Genomic DNA, 21,380 nt, shown 5'->3' on the forward strand with positions numbered 1-21,380 from the left:
CTGTGCTGGCAGGATCACATTTTTTGGGTTGCAAGGATTAAGTACAAAGAAAAAAAGATCGGCTGATTAGTTAGTAAGCGATCCATTAATACATATTACTGAGACACAGAATGCGTACTACTGAAATGTGTTTTCTGCTTATTTAACTCATACTTTGTACTAGGCATGTTTAAAGTGCTTTATTAAGTCTTATTTAATCCTAAGAACTGTATGAAGTATGTGCTGTTGTCCCCATTTTGCAGAAGAGAAAAGCAGGAGTAACTGTCCAGTCGCATAGCTTCTAAGTGTCTACACTGCAATCCAGGCTGTGTGGTTTGGGTTCCAGTTTAGTTCTAGTTCCTTGCTTTTAATCACTACTCTGCACCTACTGGGTTAAATATAGAGTATTACTAGGGGAAGCAGAATAAAAAATCCTTTGTTTGAAGTCTTATAGGAAATTTGGGATGATATTTTAATTGAAATCTCTCCATTAAAAGACACTGATTTATAAGAAAGCAATTAATTATCTTTTACTTTTCTAAAAAAAAAAAAAAGACAAAATAGTAAAGAAGTAGATAATGTGGAAACCATTAAACAGTCAAGTCATCCCATTTAAAGATAATGCTGAGAGCCAGAGGGAAGACCAGATGTATAAAGCCAATTAATGTCTTATTGCTGATCGATGTTCAGCTTTAAGTTGTGCTTAATTCATCTGCCATTTCAAATTGATCTTATCTGATAAAATCCGCTTCAAGACAAATTTATGAAATAAAAATTGTGCTTTTTCTTTCCTGAACAATGTCTTTTGTGACAGGTGAAGAAAGTCATCGTCTATTTAGGTAGAGACAAAACAGTGCAGTTGCTGGAAGAGCTGGTGAGTGAGCTGCAGCTGACCGATCCTGTCAGTTCCGGGGTCACTCACATGGATAACCCCCCGTACTACCGCATCACTTCCAGCTGTAAAATCCCTTCTGTCACCTCAGGTAAGAAGTTACTTAAAACTGGTAACTTTGTCTCAAGAGAGAAGCTTTATATAACTGTTCATCTTAGCAAGCATTTGCTTTGAACAGCATCAGAACACGAAAGCAAACGTGAGTCCCATGTGGTACTTTGTAAATCCTCACAGGAGTAGAGAGGTTTGACAGTGTAAGGTTCTTAGTACGGAGGGAAACATACTTACATATGTGTTTGGAACTGAAATATAGATTTATAAATCCTTCTACAACAAGCATTTTTTAATAAATATAATTAGTGTGTTAAATATAGAAAAGGCTTACTGGGGCGCCTGAGTGGCGCAGTCATTAAGCGTCTGCCTTTGGCTCAGGGCGTGATCCCACGGCGTTCCGGGATCGAGCCCCACATCAGGCTCCTCCGCTAGGAACCTGCTTCTTCCTCTCCCACTCCCCCCGCTTGTGTTCCCTCTCTCGCTGGCTGTCTCTGTCAAATAAATAAATAAAATCTTTTAAAAAAACAAAAAAACAAAAAAGAAAAGGCTTACTGACTTACTCTGTAATTTCATATTATAATTATTTGGGCATATATGATACATAACATCTGGTCATGTGACTGTTATATGTATATACAGATATAATTATTGTAGTATTTTCAACGGAAGAAACTATATCCCTGAAGGAATAATTTCCATTGAAAATCAGTATAATATCAGGACTAGTTTTGATTACATATCCATGAAATTCTTTGTCACTCAGTTTATATTGAATGTTTCTGGCATGTTAATAACATCTGTATAATTGGAAATCTTTTATAACTTATTTCTTGTCATATATTTTCATCTCTTTCATCTCCTTTTGTTCTTCTTTCTAAGGGATTTCTAATAACACTTCCATTGAGTTTTTCATATCTGCCAGAATGTCAATTCCAAGGAGTTTATTTTTTAATTAATTTTTTTTAGGAGCCCCTTATTCATGTTTCATGGTTGGACTATCTTCTATATCTGACTTTCTTCTCCTGGCAGAAGAGCCTATTTTCTCCATATTGCTCCGTTTTGATTTGTCTTAGAAAGAGCTTTCTTCAAAAGCCTGACAATTTTAGATCTGTTTTTTGATAAAAACTGGAATATTGAAAAGTTGATTGGATGTTTTGTAGGGATATATGGAGCTTGTTGATTTTGTCATTTGTTGTATGGTGATTTCATTGATGAAAGTGTCTCTAGGTCTCTTCTCTTGGACTAATCCAGTTCCCCAGACAAAACTCTACTAGTCATCTACCCAAAGTAGAGGGTGTAGGGCTGTGTGTATGTACAAATACTTAGAGTAAACAAATACATAGAACCCGTAGATGGACACGTACACACAACGTAGTCTTCAAGCCTTCTGGTAGTCCCATGGGCTAAGCGGCTTTCAAGGGGATATAATCTCAAATTTTAGTGTGTGTATTTTCACTCAATCCCCCTATTCTCAATAAATTTCTTCCTCCTTCAACTGTAAATAATGTGCCCTAAGATTCCTGGGGGTGCCTGGCTGGCTCAGTTGGAAGAACATGCAACTCTTGATCTCGGGGTCATGAGTTCAAGGCCCATGTTGGGTGTAGAAATTACTTAAATGAGTAAACTTGAAAAGAGAAAAGATTTCTGAAAGTAGAGACAGCCACCCAGATACAAGGGAGAGGGGCATAGATCTTGGGGGCCAACTCTCTCTAAAATAGATTTTCAACCAAGCCTGCCATTTGAGTAACACTTTCAACCCCTGCTTCCAGAGGTACTTAGTGGTGCTAATTCCTGAGTCTTTTGGAGGTTCATCAATATAGATGTGGAAGCTTCTTGGTTCCCCCCCACTGTCAGCTTAAGATTCAGCCTTCTCAAAGCTGAATTACTTCTTGTCTGTTTGTTTTCAAGCATCTAAAATTTTGTTGCTGTTGTCTCCTTTCCCTCTTGGTCATTATGAGTGCATTCCTTTTTAAAAATCACCTTGCTCTTTTATTTTAGTGGCGTTTTAACATCTGTAATTTTGAAATCTTTTGTTCTTACTGAGTTATCCCAGGCTCTAAGTTCACAGAGATCGTTTTAATTTTGACCGCAGGAAGTACTTCCAGTAGCAATACAATGGTAGCCCCCATAGACGGCAATCCTGATAATAAGCCCATAAAAGAGAATATTGAAGAGAGGTAAGTACTTCTCTGTTCTTCACTAGCCTTTCAATTTGACAGGTACTATTATCAGAATAAATGATCATTTCTGCATTGAACATATATTTCATTGAATGTGTATTTCAAAATTCTAGTGAAGAAATATATTTCCATTTTGGAAATTTTCCACATTAACGGTTTCGTCATCAGAATGCTGACATGCTAGATTTTTTTTACGTGCTCTGATGGATGAAGAGATTATGTTCAGTCCCTGTTTGTGTCATTTACATTTTTAGACTTTTCTAAATGTGTTCACTCTGCCTGTTGTTTATAAGCTAGGTTTCACCAGAACATTATTACCACAACAACTTAAGAAAAATCTTCGGGTAGAAATTGACTTAAAAGCTTAAGTTTTTGAACTATAAGGTGGAAATTAAGATATATCCTGGGAAGCTTTTGTTAATATTTTATGTACTGTGTTCTTTTTTAAACGTAGAAAGTGAAACTGAAAGTACAAATGCCACCTTACCATGAACTGTGACTAACTACCACGATCCTTCCCGTAGCTATGTGCACCTAGACGTCTACGGTGGACTAAGCAGTCACTTAAATCGTCAGCATCACAGACTAGAGTCTCGATACAGTAGCAGCTCTGGAGGATCTTATGAAGAAGAAAAAAGTAATAAATTCCACATGTTTTTTTATAACTAAAATGGCGAGGTGTATTGTTAATTATAGTGACGTCAGTGAATCTATTTTTCTGATAACTTGTTGTTAAGAAGAGTATTTAACTGCCACTGGTGGTGTTCCAACATAATCCGAAATGTCCTGATTTTAAGAAGCAGCATGAATGGGGGAAATTTGTTTTCAAAGCACAGGTTCCGTATAGATAAATCAAAAGGAACGTAAGAATTGGTTCTTGAGAAGCATCATAGACACTGGCTACAGCCTGCTTTTTTTAACAGGTTTGCTCTTTTTCTGTGGATTCACATTTTCCTGAAAAGTTCTCCCTTGCAATTGCAAAGTGAATGTCTATCCAAGTCTCACTCTAACGCTGAGGTAGGGTGGAATAGAAGCACCAGCCTTCAGACTGGGAAGGGACCCTGAAGATGATCTGGTCCAATCTCCTCACTTTGCACATGATGGAACTGAGGTCCAGAGAGGTTAAGTGACTTACCCATGTCACACAGAATTCACATTTCCTGATGTCATTTTTTACTGCACCCTGCAGCCCCTCTGCGGTAGAGCAGATTTCCTGTTAAGATGGGTTTGTGTTGGCCCTATCTCAGGAAATTTAGAATGGAGTAACTTACCAGAAGGCCCTTGTTGCAAGGCAGCTTCACCTATGATGTGGTTTCATGACTTGGACATTGATTTTGGAATCTAATGGAGTGCGAATGTAGTTTTGCTTTAATATAAACGATGGAACCTGAATTGATAGCTCTTTCTCCCTCTGATTTGCTTGACTTGATAATATTTGTACCCAGGTCTTCCTAGCAAACCTATGTCAAAAGAGTGGGAAGTTATTCTTTTTTATCACTTTCCAATGCTATAAATAGTTGGTGTCTTACTAGAGTTTGCTTATGTCGGCAGAAAATAGATGGTGTAGAAAATGAGATCATTTTATTTTGATAGGTGATTCAATGCCACTTTATTCTAATTGGCGACTGAAAGTGATGGAGCATAATCAAGGAGAGCCACTACCCTTCCCACCAGCTGGAGGCTGCTGGTCACCACTGGTGGATTACTTGCCTGAAACGTCATCACCTGGATTACCTCTTCACAGGTGGACTACAGCGTCATTCCTATTTCATATGAGCCAAGTTGCTGCTTAACACTTTCAGCTTTCTGTATGCTATCTGACAACAGGGAATAAAAGCCATTTCTTTCTTTTGATACTGCAACAAATGAGATCCATGTGTTGAGAGTTCAAGAAATCTACAAACTCAGAATTCTGTTTACAATTAATATTATTAAATCTCCTTCTGCTGCTGCTTTTCTGGGTGTCTGGCATAGTTACTTGACCTTTCTGGGACCCAGTTACTACATCTGAAAAATATTTTATGGTACTAGGCACTATTATTTTGAATTGTGTTAAACTGAATTCTACTTAGCAAAATCACAATAGAACAGTTACGCAGTCTTTCAAAATTTGTTAATGTACCAAACACATACTGAACACCTACTATGTGGCAAGCAGTGTGCTAGGTGTCAGGGTCGAAGATGAAGAAATTATGGCCCTTGACTTTGGGGAGCCCTTAGCAGGTAATGTTTTTTCTAAAATTATCACTTAATGGTTTCTTCAGCTATATTTCTTTTCTTCTTTTTTTCTTGAGAAGTTGTATTTTTCCATAAAATACAATATTAAAGTCTTCAAGTAACTGGCATAAGGTTTTCTCCAGGTTTACTCTGATAGAACATTAATAGCACTCTCATTCGTCACAGGTGTAACATAGCCGTGATCCTTTTGACTGATCTGATCATTGATCACAGTGTGAAGGTGGAATGGGGAAGCTACCTCCATCTTCTTCTTCATGCAATTTTTATAGGTAATAAACATTGCTTCTAACTCAATGTCACATTATATTTCTGTGATAACTTAAAGACAGTCTGGTTTTTCGGTGTTTCCATTATCATTTCTTTGTGTATCATTCCCATGATGCTTTTCACAGTGATTCTCATGGGCCAGTAGGGAGTTAGTCCTCACCTGTCTCTTAACCACAAACAGGTCTTCATCCTCGTTCCCATTCCTGTCCTGCAGCCCTTCCACTGCTCACAAATACACTTAACCTCTAGCAGGAAAAATTCAGTAGCTGTAGCAAGAGTAAAGTTAATTTACCTCTGACACTGGAAACTTTCAGTGTAAATGAAAATTAAAATGGGTTCTAAGTGTTTCACGAAAGAATGCGATTTTGGACAGTCTGATTATCACAGCTGAAACTCCACTGGGCCCTCGGTAACAGACATGTGGGATTCATTACATGAGCAGCACTTTTCATGCTCATAGAATTGACTTTCTGAAGCAGGTCCAGGTAGTCATCATCTCCGACGTTTTCCTGATCTGCACACTTACTATAAATGTATTCGTTTCTTCTACTGACTTTCCATCATACACTAGCACAAAATGTGCTTGCCTTTATGAAATTCATTTACATTAAGTGTTATGTAATGGAGTAATATTTTTTTTTCTTTCTAAGAGAGGGAGACAAAGGGGGTGGGGAGGGGCAGAGGGAGAGAGAGAGCATCCCAAGCAGGCTCCATGCCCCGCGCAGAGCCTGATGTGGGACTCAGTCTCACAACCCTGAGACCATGACCTGAGCCAAAATTAAGAGTTGGACGTTCAACCGATTGAGCCACCCAACTGATTACACCCAGAGTAATTATCTCTTATAAATTACTGAATTTTAGACAAAAAACACATTGAAAACTTGTCTTGAATCTCCCTGCTACTCTAAGACAATAGGCTATTGTAAAAGGGTATAAGAATTCCAGGCCAATAAATATTTTTGTGTAGTACATATCTTCTACAAAATATTTTCTGTAATCTCTGTTTATGTGTTAGGAACCAAGAGTGCTCACTATTTCTCTTTATTGATGATATTTTCTACTGTCCTTTCTAGGGTTTGACCACTGCCACCCTGAGGTGTACGAGCATTGTAAACGCCTGCTTCTGCACTTGCTGATAGTAATGGGATCCAACAGTAACATCCGCACTGTTGCTTCTGTCCTTCTCAGGAACAAGGAGTTTAATGAGCCCAGGGTGCTTACAGTCAAACAGATTGCACACTTAGATTACACTTTCACAGGTATTTGCTCCAAATGCCCAATTTGATTGACAGTGGAATCGTGCTTTGTTAATTTGAAATCTGCAGTGGAGAAAGTCAACTAAATAAAAGTTGAAATGCTTTTTTTTTAAATGTCGTTTTATTAAAGTGCCATTTACATTATTTATTAACTAGTAAAAGAAGGAATTAAGCTTGGAGGGTTTGAGTCTGTATTGCCTTTTAAGGGTCTTTGGTCATAAAAATATGAAGTTCTCAACATTAGAAGTTGCAGATCAGTGAAAGAGTGCTTAGCTGATTGAGCAGTTATGAAAAAGATGTTGAACTTGTATTGGATTCCTCGTACTCTCAAGATCTGAAAAATGGACATTTAAAGTTTTTTATTCACTTGATTAGATTTACTGTATGTATGTATTTATTTTAAAAAGATTTATTTATTTGAGAGAGGGAGAGCACGCATGTGAGCAGGGGCAGGGGCAGAGAGAGAATCTCAAGCATGCTCCACACTGAGCACAGAGCCCAGTGTGGGGCTCGATCTCACGACACCGAGATCACGACTTGAGCTGAAACCAAGAGTCAGATGCTTAATTGACTGAGCCGCTCGGGTGCCCCTATATTTACTGTATTTAAAATGTTATGTATTTTTAAGTCTAGTAAGTTCCAAATTATACATTTTGAAGTAATGAGGTCCAAATTATTGACTTTAATATAATAGTTATATCATTGTTGGTATGAATTTTTTTACTTTGCAAGTTATATTTTTTTCATTCCTGGTAGTCCTAACTTATTCATTTGTCTGTGTCATCAGGTCAGTAATAGATGATCTAGAAAATAATTGTTTTTAAAAAATGACATAAAATTACATTTTTTACTAGTCATGTAATGTCAGATACAGGGTTAAGTCTACTTAGTTAAAAACCCGTTTTGTTGTTGTTTTGGGGGGGGGGTTTGTTTGTTTTTAAAGATTTTATTTATTTGACAGAGATAGACAGCAAGAGAGGGAACACAAGCAAGGGGAGTGTGAGAGGGAGAAGCAGACCTCCCTCCCGCCGAGCTGGGAGCCCGATGTGGGGCTGGATCCCAGGACCCTGGGATCATGACCTGAGCCGAAGGCAGACCCTTAACGGCTGAGCCACCCAGGCGCCCCTAAAAACCTGTTGTAGTTAGTAAGAAAACAATTAGGAAATATTTCACCTTTTAAAATGTGATTAAAAGATCAATAGAATAAAGTTTATGCCTTTTTTATGTTAAAGCATGTTTATTTAAAATTCTGTCATTTGTTTTTGTTATTTAAGGCTCCTTTTGCTATTTTGTGAAGCTAGGCATTAGTAATAACCGGTAAGAGAATTTAATAATTGACATAAATATTACAAAGACTTGAAAATTATCTTTCTTCAAGTAAAATGAAGCGGAAAGTATAGAACCCTTTCCATAAGAAAAATCCGTTCACGTTGTGGAAATGCTGGACTCCACACCTGTTGAGGCCGCAAACTTGCCAAAATATTAGGAGAGTGCCACTCTCAATTTTGCTCAGCAGATGGCAGCAGCGGACTTCACAGTAAATCCAACTAGTTGAGTGTGAATAGTGGGCTGTGGACGACACCATTGGCTCACACAGGCGGAGTGGGGCGTGTGTCAGCTGGTACTAACAGATTCCCACATGTGTCCCATAGAACCTGTAAGGAAGGAGAGTTTAACTCTTTGAATAGCGCGTGAGGTCCTTTTCTGTCCAGGTATTCACCGCCATCTTTCTCTTTCAGCGGGCGTCAGTGATTTTATACCTGATTACCAGCCCTCCCCCATGACTGACTCAGGGCTTAGCTCCAGTTCTACCTCTTCTAGTATCAGCTTAGGAAATAACAGCGCTGCCATTTCCCATCTGCACACCACTATCCTCAATGAGGTCGACATCTCAGGAGAGCAGGATGGAAAAGTCAAAACCCTCATGGAATTCATTACCTCAAGGTAACGTTACAGCTCTCACCCTTCCGGCAGCATGGCTGTGGTAAAGTGAACCGTGTTTTTCATTTCTGGTTGGCCGTTGATTTGGAATACACAGGTGTGTAATCGCGTCTGGCTACCAAGTGGCCCAGAGAGAGTAAATACAGTGTTATCTGACTACATATTCTGCTTTCGTTGGCTACATTCTCAGTCAGTCATCAAATTTTTATTTAGGGCCTACTCTTTGCAAGGTACCATAAGTAAGGAGGAAACGTAGATGGGGACAAGGGGGTTGGTGTTCCGCAGCACAAGCAGGATCGTCAGGGGCATGAGAAATAACCTGTGTTTGGAAATGGTGAGTAATCCAGTCTGACTGTAATGCTGAAGGATGTGTTCCTAGACGAGAAAACTTTGTAGGGAGAATTCAGACTGGAGGGCCAGGAAGCCCAGGCCACAGGCTACAGATCTTTCATCTTTCCAGAAAACAGAAATCATTGAAAATCCTTGAGCTGGATGGGAAGGGTGGGAGGCACAATTAAGTAGGTTGAGAACAATTAGTCTCATGGCAAGGAACAGGAGGAATTAAAGGTGTTGGGGACTGGTAGCTGTGTGACCACGTAAAAGGTTTTCAGGGCACTTTGCGCCTGACATGGTAAGGAGTTTAACCCTTACTAACCAAAGTGGCAGCCTTGAGAATGCAAAGATATTTTAAAGAATGAGTCCACAGGAAACCGTTCTGTCTTACACATTCCCTGTATTTTTAGCTACTGAATTATTTTCTTTGCATTACAACCTAAATACAGTCTAGCCTGTCCACATTAGAATGTTGTGACCTATAACACAGACGCAGTAACCAGTAGTCCTCTCACTTGGCAGAACTGGTCATCTTTTCCTCCCATCTCTGAGAGAATGTCACTGTAACGATGGAAGCCTGAAATTACGTGTAACCTGGATCTTCCTCTCGTTGACATAGACCATTACACATTCAAGTACATCAACAGTCATGGACTCTGTGCGTGCTATCGGATTTCTTCCACTACTGTCCTTTCTAGTGGGAAAGGGACATTTTAGGTGACTGTGAGTGAAACTGTTCATGTAAGTTTAAAACCAAGGGAATTATGTCTGTTCTCTGTTTTCAGAAAAAGAGGGCCCCTTTGGAACCATGAGGACGTTTCTGCCAAGAATCCTAGCATAAAGAGTGCTGAGCAGTTAACTACATTTTTGAAACATGTGGTTTCTGTTTTTAAGCAGTCAAGCTCAGGTATCTTTTATTAAATATTTCAGATAATACTTTCAATGAGATATTTTCATGTGATGTGAAAATTTCTGATAATGCGTAGCAAAGAGTTGACAGTTGACATGTCTACGTTAAAAAGTTTGAGACAGGTTTTCTTTTTTCTTAAGATTTTATTTGAGAGAGAGAAAGGGCGCATGTGGGGGGAGGGGCAGGGGCAGGGGTGAGGCTGGTGCTTGAGGCTGGATCCCAGGACCCTGGGACCAGGACCTGAGCAGAAGGCAGACGCTTAACCAACTGAGCCACCTAGGCGGCCCTAGACAGGTTTTCTTTTTTAACTCATTTGTGATAAACTGATTTGTTTTGGTTCAAGAAGAATTTAGTTACTCCTTAAAAAATAAGAAAGTCGCTTGTGGCATTCTGCGGTTCTTCATTTCATATATGGTGGCATAAAGTTACAATGCGGTTATGTGTTAGGAAACAATCACATTAAAGGAACACAGGTGGAGATGACACACTTGAATTCTGTTTTACACTGTCACAGGCTTCTAGATCTAAAATTAACACGTTCTGAAAATTACAGTAAAAACGTATCTGTTGAAGCACTGGTTCTCAACCAGGGGTGATTCTGACCCTCAGGACATGTGGCACTGTCCGGAGACATTTTTGTCACACCCGGGGGGTGGGGGGCAAGGGACAACTGGTTACAATTGGTATCCAGTTGTGGGGAGGCCAGCCTGCTGCTAAACAAATAGGCCTCAAGGGCACCTTCACAACCAAGGCTTGTCTGGCCACGGTGGCAACAGCGCTGACGTTGAGAGACCCTGTTCTCAAAGATCACTTCCCTGGAGGTTAGAGTAAAATGCACATGGAGTTTAATGAACAGAAAAGGCACTGACTTCTAAACTCTGAGCGCCTGCGCAGTTTGCCAGGCAGTGTGCTGGGCACTGGGTTTAGAACGGTTAGCCTCTGATGCTAATGCTGCTTTCCAGGCATGAGAAGCACTCCCTTGTGTCCTTTGTCTTCGCAGAAGGAGCGCACTTGGAACATCACCTCAGTGAAGTTGCTCTGCAAACGGCACTTTCTTGTTCTTCTCGACACTATGCTGGGAGATCCTTCCAGATTTTCAGGGCCCTAAAGCAGCCTCTTTCTGCAACTACACTTTCTGATGTTCTCTCCAGACTCGTAGAAACTGTGGGGGACCCCGGGGAAGATGCACAGGTATTGCATTTACTTCTTGCAGCAGCCGTTGAGCAGTTACTCGTGGTCAAGGACTCGTTTGCCAAGTACAGAGCAGAGCGCGGCAGGTCTAACGGTTCCAGAGAATTGGTGTCAAATGCAGACAGGCAGGCAAAGAATTATGAAACAAAGTTTTGCAAATGATATTTGATGACATACTAACTGAATCAAATATTTGGTGCCTATCAGAGAAAGCTTTACAATCACACACACACACACACTCTCTCTCGCTCTCTCTCAGATATTATCCTGGGATGACTACAAGGTAAAAGAGATAGGATGTTAAATTTAAATGTAGAGTGCTGAATTTTTAAGATAAATGAAGTGAAATAATTCAGTTGAGAACTTAAGTCTAAACAGACTAGTGATTTTATTAACACTGTTCTAGACACTGGGGATATAGTAGTGAACAAGAGGAAGTTCCTGGCATTCTGGAGCTCACATTCTATTGGAAAAATAAGCCTCTAATCCACCGATAATATGTAACATGATTTTATTTAGTAATTAATGCTGTGAAAATAACCAGGTAGAGTAACAGGTTAAAGAGTGGCAGGGGAGAGGGAGTTGTTTTTATATATGATCATCTGAGAAGGTGAGTTTTAAACACATACGTAAATGAAGTGAGGCCTGTGATAATCTGGAAGAACATGTCAGACAGAGAAATAGGACTAACAAGTGCAAAGGCCCTGAGGCAGAAGCAATGGGCCTTTCTTTGAGGAACATGAAGCAAACCAGTATGGCTAGGGTATTGGATGGGGGTGTCTAGTGTCAGGAGGTTGACGTCGGCAGGTGCAGATTATGTGAGGTCTGGTAGACCCTGGTGTGAGTTGGGCTTTTACTTTGAATTGATGGCAAATAGTACTCCTAGGCTTTGAGAGGAAAGTGATGCATATAATTGGCTATTTAGGAAACTCCAGAGTCTACGCAGAGTTCTTAGGAGGGCAGTAGGAGTCAATCAACAGGCTTATTGTAAAGGTCGGCACTGAAATGGTGGCAGTTTAGATTAAGGGAAGCTGTGGAGGTATAGAGAGGGGTTCAGATTTCGGATATATTTTAAGAGTAATATTTTCAAGACTTGCCAATGGGTTTAATTTAGATGTGAAAGAAACAGAAATGACTCCGATTTTTGGCCTGAGCAATTTTGGGTGAATTGTGCCATCATAACCATTAGTTTGATGAGTTTTCATCAATCAGCAAGATCACATTGCTCAAGAGTTTAATCATTTGTAATATTAATGTTGAGTTTGTTCTAATTTTAAATCTCATCAGGAAGTCCATTGCAATTTCTTTTTTTTCCAGAGCATAATTAATGAAAATCTGCCCTTTTTCCCCCCCTAGGGATTTGTGATTGAGCTTCTTCTCACATTGGAATCTGCAATTGATACTTTGGCTGAAACCATGAAGCATTATGATCTTCTTTCTGCCCTTTCTCAGTAAGAATTTAAGCCAGACAAACTGTAGATTTGTACATAGAACTCCAGTAGCTAAGTATACATAACTGTCACATTATATTATTCTCATATTGGTAGTGAGATTAATACCAAACAATTCAGATGGATTGCCAGTGGGAACCGGAGCCTCCGACAGGGAGGCCGTGTGAAAAGTCTTAACAGAGCTGTAAGTGGCATGTTGTTCTTCTAAGGTCCTGGTCAGAGATCTTCCTGCTGCACGACGGGGCCTCAGCGTCACTGACCAGCTCCATTCCTGCCACCCCCAACATCCCATTCATTGCCCCGCAGCGGACCAGGCCCCTCCCGACCCAAATTGTTCATCTCCTCCTACTTGCTCTTCCTTGCACATCCTGAATTGGCTTATCCTTCAAGACCCATCTCAGATATCACCACCTGGCTAAGCATTTACTCCCTGAGGGCGGTGCGAATTATTCCATTTTGGGGGTTCTCACACGGTTTTCTTCAGAGTTTAATAACAGTAATTAACAAGCTATAAATTTTTACGTCTCCATCTCTCCCAACAGACTTCAGTATTCCGAGCACTTTGCATACTGCTGGCACCTACAGGCAGCATTCTGTCATTACTTTTAAATCAGTGATAATTGGATGTGAGGGAAAAGGAGAAATCAAAAATAAGTTTTTGAGCTTGATTTTTTTGGGGGGGGAAGAGTGTGCATTGACAGAAATAAGGACATGGGTACCATCAAGTTTGGGAATATGACAGATGAGGTCTGCTTTGGACATAATGTTTACTAAATCCTAGAGCTGAAAGTTGCCGGTGATAACCGTGACAGAATTTTCACTTAAAATCAGACATCCTCCAGCTCACGGGAAACGGTTGGCCACAGTAGGAGAGACATTGTTGTACATTTTGCCTTAACATGGAGGAAAGAACTGAAATTTGATTAAGCGAAGTCAGACTCAAACATAATTTTTCCTGGTTACAGTGTTTTTTCAGTGTTTTCAAGAGTAAAATTAATACAGCAAAAGATGTGATTATACGTGCATTTATCTTTTCTTTCTCTTTCTTTTTTTTTTTTTTGTAAAGAACCTCATACCATGATCCTATAATGGGAAATAAGTATGCAGCTAACAGGAAAAGCACTGGACAACTCAATCTAAGCACAAGTCCCATTAATAGTAGCGGTTACTTGGGATATAACAGTAATGCAAGAAGTAACTCTCTGAGATTAAGTTTAGTTGGTGACCGGAGAGGTGACCGGCGGCGGAGTAACACACTGGATATAATGGATGGACGGATAAACCATAGCAATAGTTTAGCAAGGACTAGAAGCCTTTCCTCTCTGAGAGAGAAGGGAATGTACGATGTGCAGTCCACTACTGAGCCTACCAACTTGATGGCCGCCATTTTTTGGATAGCAGCATCTTTATTAGAATCCGATTATGAATATGAATACCTCCTGGCTCTCAGGCTTCTCAACAAACTGCTTATCCATTTGCCTTTGGATAAATCGGAGAGTCGAGAGAAGATTGAAAATGTACAAAGCAAATTGAAGTGGAATAACTTTCCAGGCCTTCAGCAGCTCTTCCTTAAGGGTTTTACCTCAGTCTCTACACAAGAAATGACCGTGCGCCTCCTCAGTAAACTCATTGCTGTCTCCAAACACACGCTGGTGGATCCTTCCCAGCTGTCAGGTGACGTTAACAGAATTGCACCAACTCTGCTTTTTAATGTAGTGAAATGTAAACTAATTTGTTTGGAAGTCTACTAATTTCTGCTTTTCCACAAGTAGTCATGGGTTGGTTGGTTGGTTTGTTTGAATATGTGAGATAGCTTAAATTCCTTGGTCAAAGCAAAAAAAAAAAAAAAAAAAAAAAAAAAAAAAAAAAAAAAAAAGAATGTAGAAGATCAGGTGCTCCAAGACATAAAAAGAAAATGGTCTCTGAATCATTTAAAAAAAACATTTAGTTTTTAAAATAATGTGCAATAAAATTGGTTATTGTTTGCTTTTTTTTTTGATAGGCTTTCCTCTTAACATCCTTTGCTTATTGCCTCACTTAATCCAGCATTTTGACAGCCCAACTCAGTTTTGCAAAGAAACAGCTAGTCGAATAGCAAAGGTAAGCAAATGTTATGCTGACAGATAACGCTAAAGGGAAATTTTTCTGGAGTTTATCTTAAAGGGGGGAATCTCTTAAATCTTTTTACTGTCACTTCCTCTGTGAATTTCACATCTAAATTTTTATTCTTTTCATGCATATAAAGGAGTTTTACAGTGATGATGTAAGCTACCACTGTTGAAATCACAGTGAATAAAATTATTTGTTTAGCGTAATGACCCTCCGAGTCTGAGTCTTTTTCTGCTCTGTTTCCCTACTTTGTCTTCTACCTCTCTGTCCGTCTCCAGTTCATTCATTTGTGTACTACCGAATATTTGCTGAGCACTGGGTTGGGTGCCAGAAATGCAGTGATAATCAAAGGAGACAGAACACTTGCCCCTGTGGGCCTTACAGTCGGGGTGCAAGCAAGTAAGTAGGCAATCGCCATAGAGTCTGATAAGTGTGCAATGAAAGGACAGGACTCCAGGGGTACAGAGAGCAAAAGTCTGCCTAGACACTGAAGGCTGAACAGGAATAACCAAAATAAGATCCCTGGATGGGAAACAAGGAGCAGGGCGAGGTTAGGTTTCCAGGCGGGAGAAATTGCATGTGCAAAGGCCCTGAGAAGAGGGCATAATACATTCTGTGACTCCAAAAGTTGTCTCTCCCTTTACTTTGGCCTTTTTCCTTTTAACATTTTCTTCATCTCTCTTTGCTGGCTTCATTCTTTTCTCTTCCTTATTTTCTTTCCTCCCGAAGGTTTCTGAAACAGGAATGTACTGATTTTTAAATCATCTGTTAACATTTGTTTGAAAGTGTTAGAGCTCTTAATCATAATTTTTAAAAAGAGTATGCTTTTTTAATAATTTCCTCTCAAAAACAACAAAACACCCAGATACCTTGCCTTCTGCTTAAACTTAATTCTTAATTTTTTTTTTCTGTCAATTATTGAGTCTTGGAAAAAGGCCTTTACAGACTGAAAATATAAACAGTTACAAGAAGGAGTTCTATAAATTTACAAGTCGTGTACATACAACAGGAAGTTAGGTGACCCGGGGGAGATGAGTGAGTGGCAGTAGAAAGCAGCTAAAGCAGGGGGAGAAAAATCAGAGCAGTTTCCAACAGAAGGGAATAAGCGAGTGAAATTCTCTGGAAGAGCTTTTATATGAGCAGCCTTTTAAAAGCCGTGGGTCATTTAACAAGTAGCACAGCAGTCAATGGAAAGGGCGAGCGTGCCGACAGCCAAAGAGAACACCGCTTCTCCAGGGCCGGGATCCCAGCGTGGGCAAGTGCTGATCTCTGAGCTATGCCAGCCCCATGAATCCCGTTAACAGCCACACACGTAGAATCCTTTTTGCTATCTTGAGAGATACTATTTAATAAATGACAAGTTAATATTTAGTAAAGTACGCTGTTGAGTCCCTCCCTGATTAAGTCGCTAAATAAATTAGATGTGGAAAGATTTTTAGCATAATTGTTTGAAAAACCACGTATTTAAAAAAAGCCATTATTACAGTTAGTGTAAACATATCTTAATTTTGAAAATGATTGCCCAAAAGAAAACCCAACAACATGTATCTGCTTTAATGAGGTCTAAAAGTGATATAATTTATTAACATATCTTTCATTTTCATATTCTAATGACCTATCATTAGAAAAATGTGAACAAGTAATTTTTTTTCATGAGAGGTAAGGAAGAACATATAAAGGGGAAAAACGTATATTGGCTTACTTTGGGATTTCAAGACGTAAAAAGCACGAGTCCTTTAATAAGGGAAGTGGGAGCACTTAGGGTGGCAGGAGACCCTGCCGGAGAACCTCCTGCTGAGTGCTGGCCCGACGGGAGCCCAGCCCTGCCGGCCCAAAGGATGTAGAAGCCCCAGTCGGGCTCAAGCCTCCGCTGCTTGACCAAGGCAGAGCACGGGAAACTCCCAGATACCTTTTTGTTTTCAAAAAACAAATACGGCTTTTTATGAGTCATAAATTGTTTTTAAGTCTGTTTTCTTCCTGTTGAGTGGGGCACAAAGGTTCCCTCTGTCTGCTTTCAGCAACCTGCAGGATATGAATTAAATTGATTCCTTAATTATCCTCTCACTTAAAACTGTTGAAAGTAATTTTCTGCCATTATGTGCTTCCTCATTATGCAAATATCCCTAGTTCTGTTTGTGCCCTTGGAGAGCACAGACCTTCAAAGTGAGGCAACACTTAGGACAAATATTGTCCTTTTAAGCTATTCATATGGCAAAAATAGTATGCTAAAAATGTTTGCTTATAAGACATACTCTTTTGGGGTCATACTTTAACCTGGTCATTCAAAAATTTCAAAATTAAACCTAAGCCATTGTCTTTACTATAAAATTACACAGCATCTATTCCTAGGAATTTTCTTCCTCTTCAACAACAGGTTTCTAAAAACCATGCTTTAAAAAAAATATTTTTTAAAGACATAAGAGTTCTATAAGAATGATTTATTTTTCAGGAAAACAATACTTTAAAATTTTAAAGAACTTTAAATTTTAAAATGATTCCTAAAAAATAACAAGTTATGAAATTATAAAATTATGTGATTTTTAAAGAATAGTATGATTAATTACTATGTTTTGAAATACGAATAAGCATCAGCAAAAAAAAATTTTTCCCCCTACCACCTGTTTTATGGGCAAAAAGGTAATGCATGAAACTAGCCGCTTTTAACAGTTTTATAAAATAACTTCCAAGGTACTGCTAATCGTCTGCAGAGTCTTGCCTGCCCTCCTATTTCAGGCCTATCCAGTGATAATGTCCACATGATGAATCAAAGTAACAGATTCATCTGAAAGTTGAAAAGTACATATATTGTAAAAGGTAATATCCTGCAGTTGACCTTGAACAACACAGGGGTTGGGGGCGCCAACCTGTTGGCGACACCGTTGAAGACTGCGTATGACTTTTGCCTCTCCCAAAACGTGATTACTAATATCCTACTGTTGACTATAAGCCCTACCGATGACGTAAACAGGTCGGTTCACACATATGTTATATACTACATGTGTCGTGTGCTGTATTCTACAATAAAGTAAGCTAGAGCAAAGAAAATGTTACTACAGAAATCAGAAGGAAGAGAAGATACACGTCCAGTACTATCCTGTATTTATCGAAAGGAATCTGCAGATAAGTGGCCCTCACGGTTGAACCCCGTGTTGTTTCGGGGGTCAACGGTACTTTCTTTACGAAACGCTCTAGGCAGTTTGGGAAAATACAGACAGAACATCAGTAAGACGGTAGAATAAGTGAGGAAAGGAAAAAAGGGAAACCAGACGAAATTTCAGTGCCAGCCCTGTGATCGGCAGGGATGAAAGACTAGTGTGTCCCCTTCCCAGTTGTGCGCTGTCCACGTGTCCCCCGGAGCAAGCTAAGGACAATCCTCACCAACAACTCAGGGAACAGACAAGGGGCACGTGGGCAGCAAGATCCTCCCAGACATCAGGTCCCACAATACTGGATCAGACACGCTCTAGGAACTCAGTACATTTCGAAGTGACCTTAACTTACTGGCCAAGGGCCTTCGGAGCTCATGGTGATTTGGGGTCCATCCTGCAGGCTAACGTACACGGTGTCATCCTGCGTCCTGGAGAGGCAGGACTCCATTTTATCAGAGCTCCAAGGAAGTCCTTTGACTATGTCACGCATGTGAGCGTCTCTGCACCCGACTGCCCTGCTCTGAGAAGCAGGGGGGCTGGAGACGAAAGCATTTCTGCCCTGGCATAGCATCTCTGCACCTCGCAGGGCGGCCTGTTCAGTTACTGTGCACCGAGCCATGTAGCGATTTTACAAAACAACACTCTTTACAAAACAGTTACAAATGATAACATAGCATTCACAAAACCACGTGTGGATTTTTCCAGAGGCCGCTTTACAAAGCATCAGACTGACAAAAGTCCTGCTATTTAGCACCCGTGGAAGTTCTCGACCTATTAATCATCTTTCCATGTTACCCATTAAGTTATTCTCTTAAGAAGGCCTTGGGCTTTTTTTTCTCTCTTATTTGACTTTTCTACCGTATTGAAATAAAATGCATTTAAAGCTTCAACATCCTCCTCTAAATTATTGAATACATGCATATAGTATAAAATCAAGTTTAAAGTTTGAATTGTCTTTATTTTAGGTAAGTGGAATTATTTTCCGTGTGTTCTAGGTCTGTGCGGAAGAGAAGTGCCCAGCGCTCGTCAACCTGGCTCATATGATGAGCTTGTACAGTGCACACGCCTACTCCAGAGACTGTGCTAACTGGATCAACGTCGTGTGTAGATATCTACATGACTCTTTCTCAGATACCACATTTAATCTTGTGACTTATCTTGCAGAGGTAAGTCTACCAAAAGAAAAAAAGTACTTTTTAACTATTTTTAAGTAGACTTATTTCTAGAAGCAGTACTGATACTAATCTTCAGATTGTCTTTGAAAGTGAATATTAGATAACACCCTTTTTTAAAGGAAAATATGGGTAATTCCTTTTAAGTATAAAGAAAGTATAAAGTATACTTTCGAGTATAAAGGGCTTTTTTTTCTTCATTTTCATTTTCAGTGTTTCTCATTCACTGTCCTTACAGGACATAAAATTCAAAATAATGTAATTTTCGCCTTTATTTCAAATAAAAAATGGGTTTCCAGTGGTCTTGATCCTAGAGAATTGTTATAATTTTTGCTTCTAAAAAATTTAGTTCTTGAGTTTGAAATCCATTCTAGAATAATACAGCATGCGAAGACGTTTCTGCTGGGTACGTTCTTATTTTGAAGATACATTTGCTTCCTGATCTAAAATAAGATTTGGGTGGCTAAAGATGGAATTATAAAAACACTAGCCCTACAACAGCATAGAAAGTTAATATTTATTTGTTGAGGCACTAACTTCATGCCTAAAAAAGTAAATTATTGACTAGATACCCACAAACTCTCAAAAGGAAAAACTCCTAGTCACTAAAAAGGTTTGTCAGTTTATAATACAGTGATACCTTCCTTTTTAAAGATTGGCCTCTAAAAATTAAACCTAAAACACTGTATAAGCTTAAAAGAAATTATTCATAACTCAATTAACATTTTAAATTTTGTTCATAACGCTGTTTGACCTAGCTGTGTCACTGATGTTGACTTTCACAAAATGCTTTAGGACTGGTGTGCATTTTTAAGGTGTTGCTTTTGATAGGTTTGCTCCCATCAACCTTAGATTTAGGAGAGCTGATGATGGGGGGGCTCCACTGGCTCAGTCAGTGGAGCGTGCGACTCCTGATCTCAGGGTTGTGAGTTCAAGCCCTACGTTGGGTGCAGAGAGTACTTATAAAAAATTTAAAAATCTTTAAAAAAATAGAGCTGACACTGGGAACTATCTGCGTAGCAGCTTCTTCACCTGAATAAATGCAAGTCTCCAGGTTTATCTTACACCTAAACCTTTGGGACAAGAGCCAACATAAAACCAAGGCTAACTTCTTGAGCCTATTCCTTAACTGGCTTTGAAGTCAAGTTCCTTAGACCAGCTTCACGCTGGTGCCGCCGCCCAGCTCCCCGCTAAGGTAGCACTGGTTCCCTCATCCTGGGGTCACAGAGTCTGGAACTGGCACAGGACAGCCTGGGTGTACCACATATGGTGACTGTTTTTCACTCTGTTGAGAGAATGGTTTGCCCCAAATGTTACCCTTGGTACTATAAGTTACCCTTGTTTTATTATTATTGTTAATTCTGAAGTTATTACTAACAGCATACTAAAACCAGTTACGTATGTTTAGAAGTACATATATTTAACTTAATTGTCCTGCAAACAATATGAAGTTTAGATAGTATGATTACTTTTTTCTTTTTAAGATTTTATTTATTTGAGAGAGAGCATGAGTGGGGGTGAGGGGCAGAGGCAGAGGGAGAAGCAGACTCCCCCACTGAGCAGGGAGCCCAATATGGGACTCGATCCCAGGAGCCTGAGATCATGACCTGAGGCGAAGGCAGACGCTTAACTGACTGAGCCACCCAGGCGCCTCATGATTACTTTATTATTTTTAAAAAATCATGGCTCAGAGGTTAAGAAACTTGTCCAAGATCACGTAGCTAGTAGGTACCTGGTATGAATGGTTTGGGGGTAGTTATTCTTTGGTGATGGTGGTAGAGTGGTTTTTTCCTTAACCTAGAATAAATGGTGGTCAATTTAAATTAGTTAAGGAAATGAAAGAAAAAAGTTAAGATTAAAATGAAAAGTAATTATTGATCCTTTCTGAACCAAGGACGAGTAACAGTAATAGACATTATCTTTTACCTTTATTATTTATTAGTCTCTGAATTTCTAATTATCTAACCATAAAATCATAGATTAAATCTATTATGTTTTTCAACATCGTAAGTATAAATATTGAATTTTCCTTAACCTGATGAAAGTATACTTTTTAATATTATTTTAGCTGTTAGAGAAAGGACTGTCCAGCATGCAGCAGTCATTACTACAGATCATCTATAGTCTTTTGAGTCACATTGACCTCTCTGCTGCCCCAGTCAAGCAATTTAATCTGGAGATCATAAAGATTATTGGCAAATATGTACAGGTGAGTGACCACAAAATTTATGTATGATTTATTCATTGCGAAATAATTT

General features: G+C 39.4%; 1 protein-coding gene across 1 annotated transcript in view; it reads left to right on the forward strand.

The window, feature by feature from the left end:
* FRYL (FRY like transcription coactivator) overlaps positions 1-21,380 on the forward strand; it is a 247,908-nt gene that overhangs the window by 188,684 nt on the left and 37,844 nt on the right. The window contains exons 37-50 of the mRNA XM_040625382.1: positions 794-962; positions 3,018-3,102; positions 3,630-3,742; positions 4,699-4,849; positions 5,509-5,612; positions 6,684-6,869; positions 8,606-8,810; positions 9,926-10,047; positions 11,051-11,241; positions 12,598-12,692; positions 13,759-14,366; positions 14,695-14,792; positions 18,946-19,116; positions 21,191-21,331. Of these exons, the coding sequence (XP_040481316.1) occupies positions 794-962; positions 3,018-3,102; positions 3,630-3,742; positions 4,699-4,849; positions 5,509-5,612; positions 6,684-6,869; positions 8,606-8,810; positions 9,926-10,047; positions 11,051-11,241; positions 12,598-12,692; positions 13,759-14,366; positions 14,695-14,792; positions 18,946-19,116; positions 21,191-21,331 (2,439 nt within the window). The remainder of the gene's footprint in view (positions 1-793; positions 963-3,017; positions 3,103-3,629; positions 3,743-4,698; positions 4,850-5,508; positions 5,613-6,683; positions 6,870-8,605; positions 8,811-9,925; positions 10,048-11,050; positions 11,242-12,597; positions 12,693-13,758; positions 14,367-14,694; positions 14,793-18,945; positions 19,117-21,190; positions 21,332-21,380) is intronic.

Source organism: Ursus maritimus, unplaced genomic scaffold, assembly GCF_017311325.1.
Source record: "Ursus maritimus isolate PB19 unplaced genomic scaffold, ASM1731132v1 scaffold_8, whole genome shotgun sequence".
NCBI lineage: Eukaryota > Metazoa > Chordata > Mammalia > Carnivora > Ursidae > Ursus > Ursus maritimus.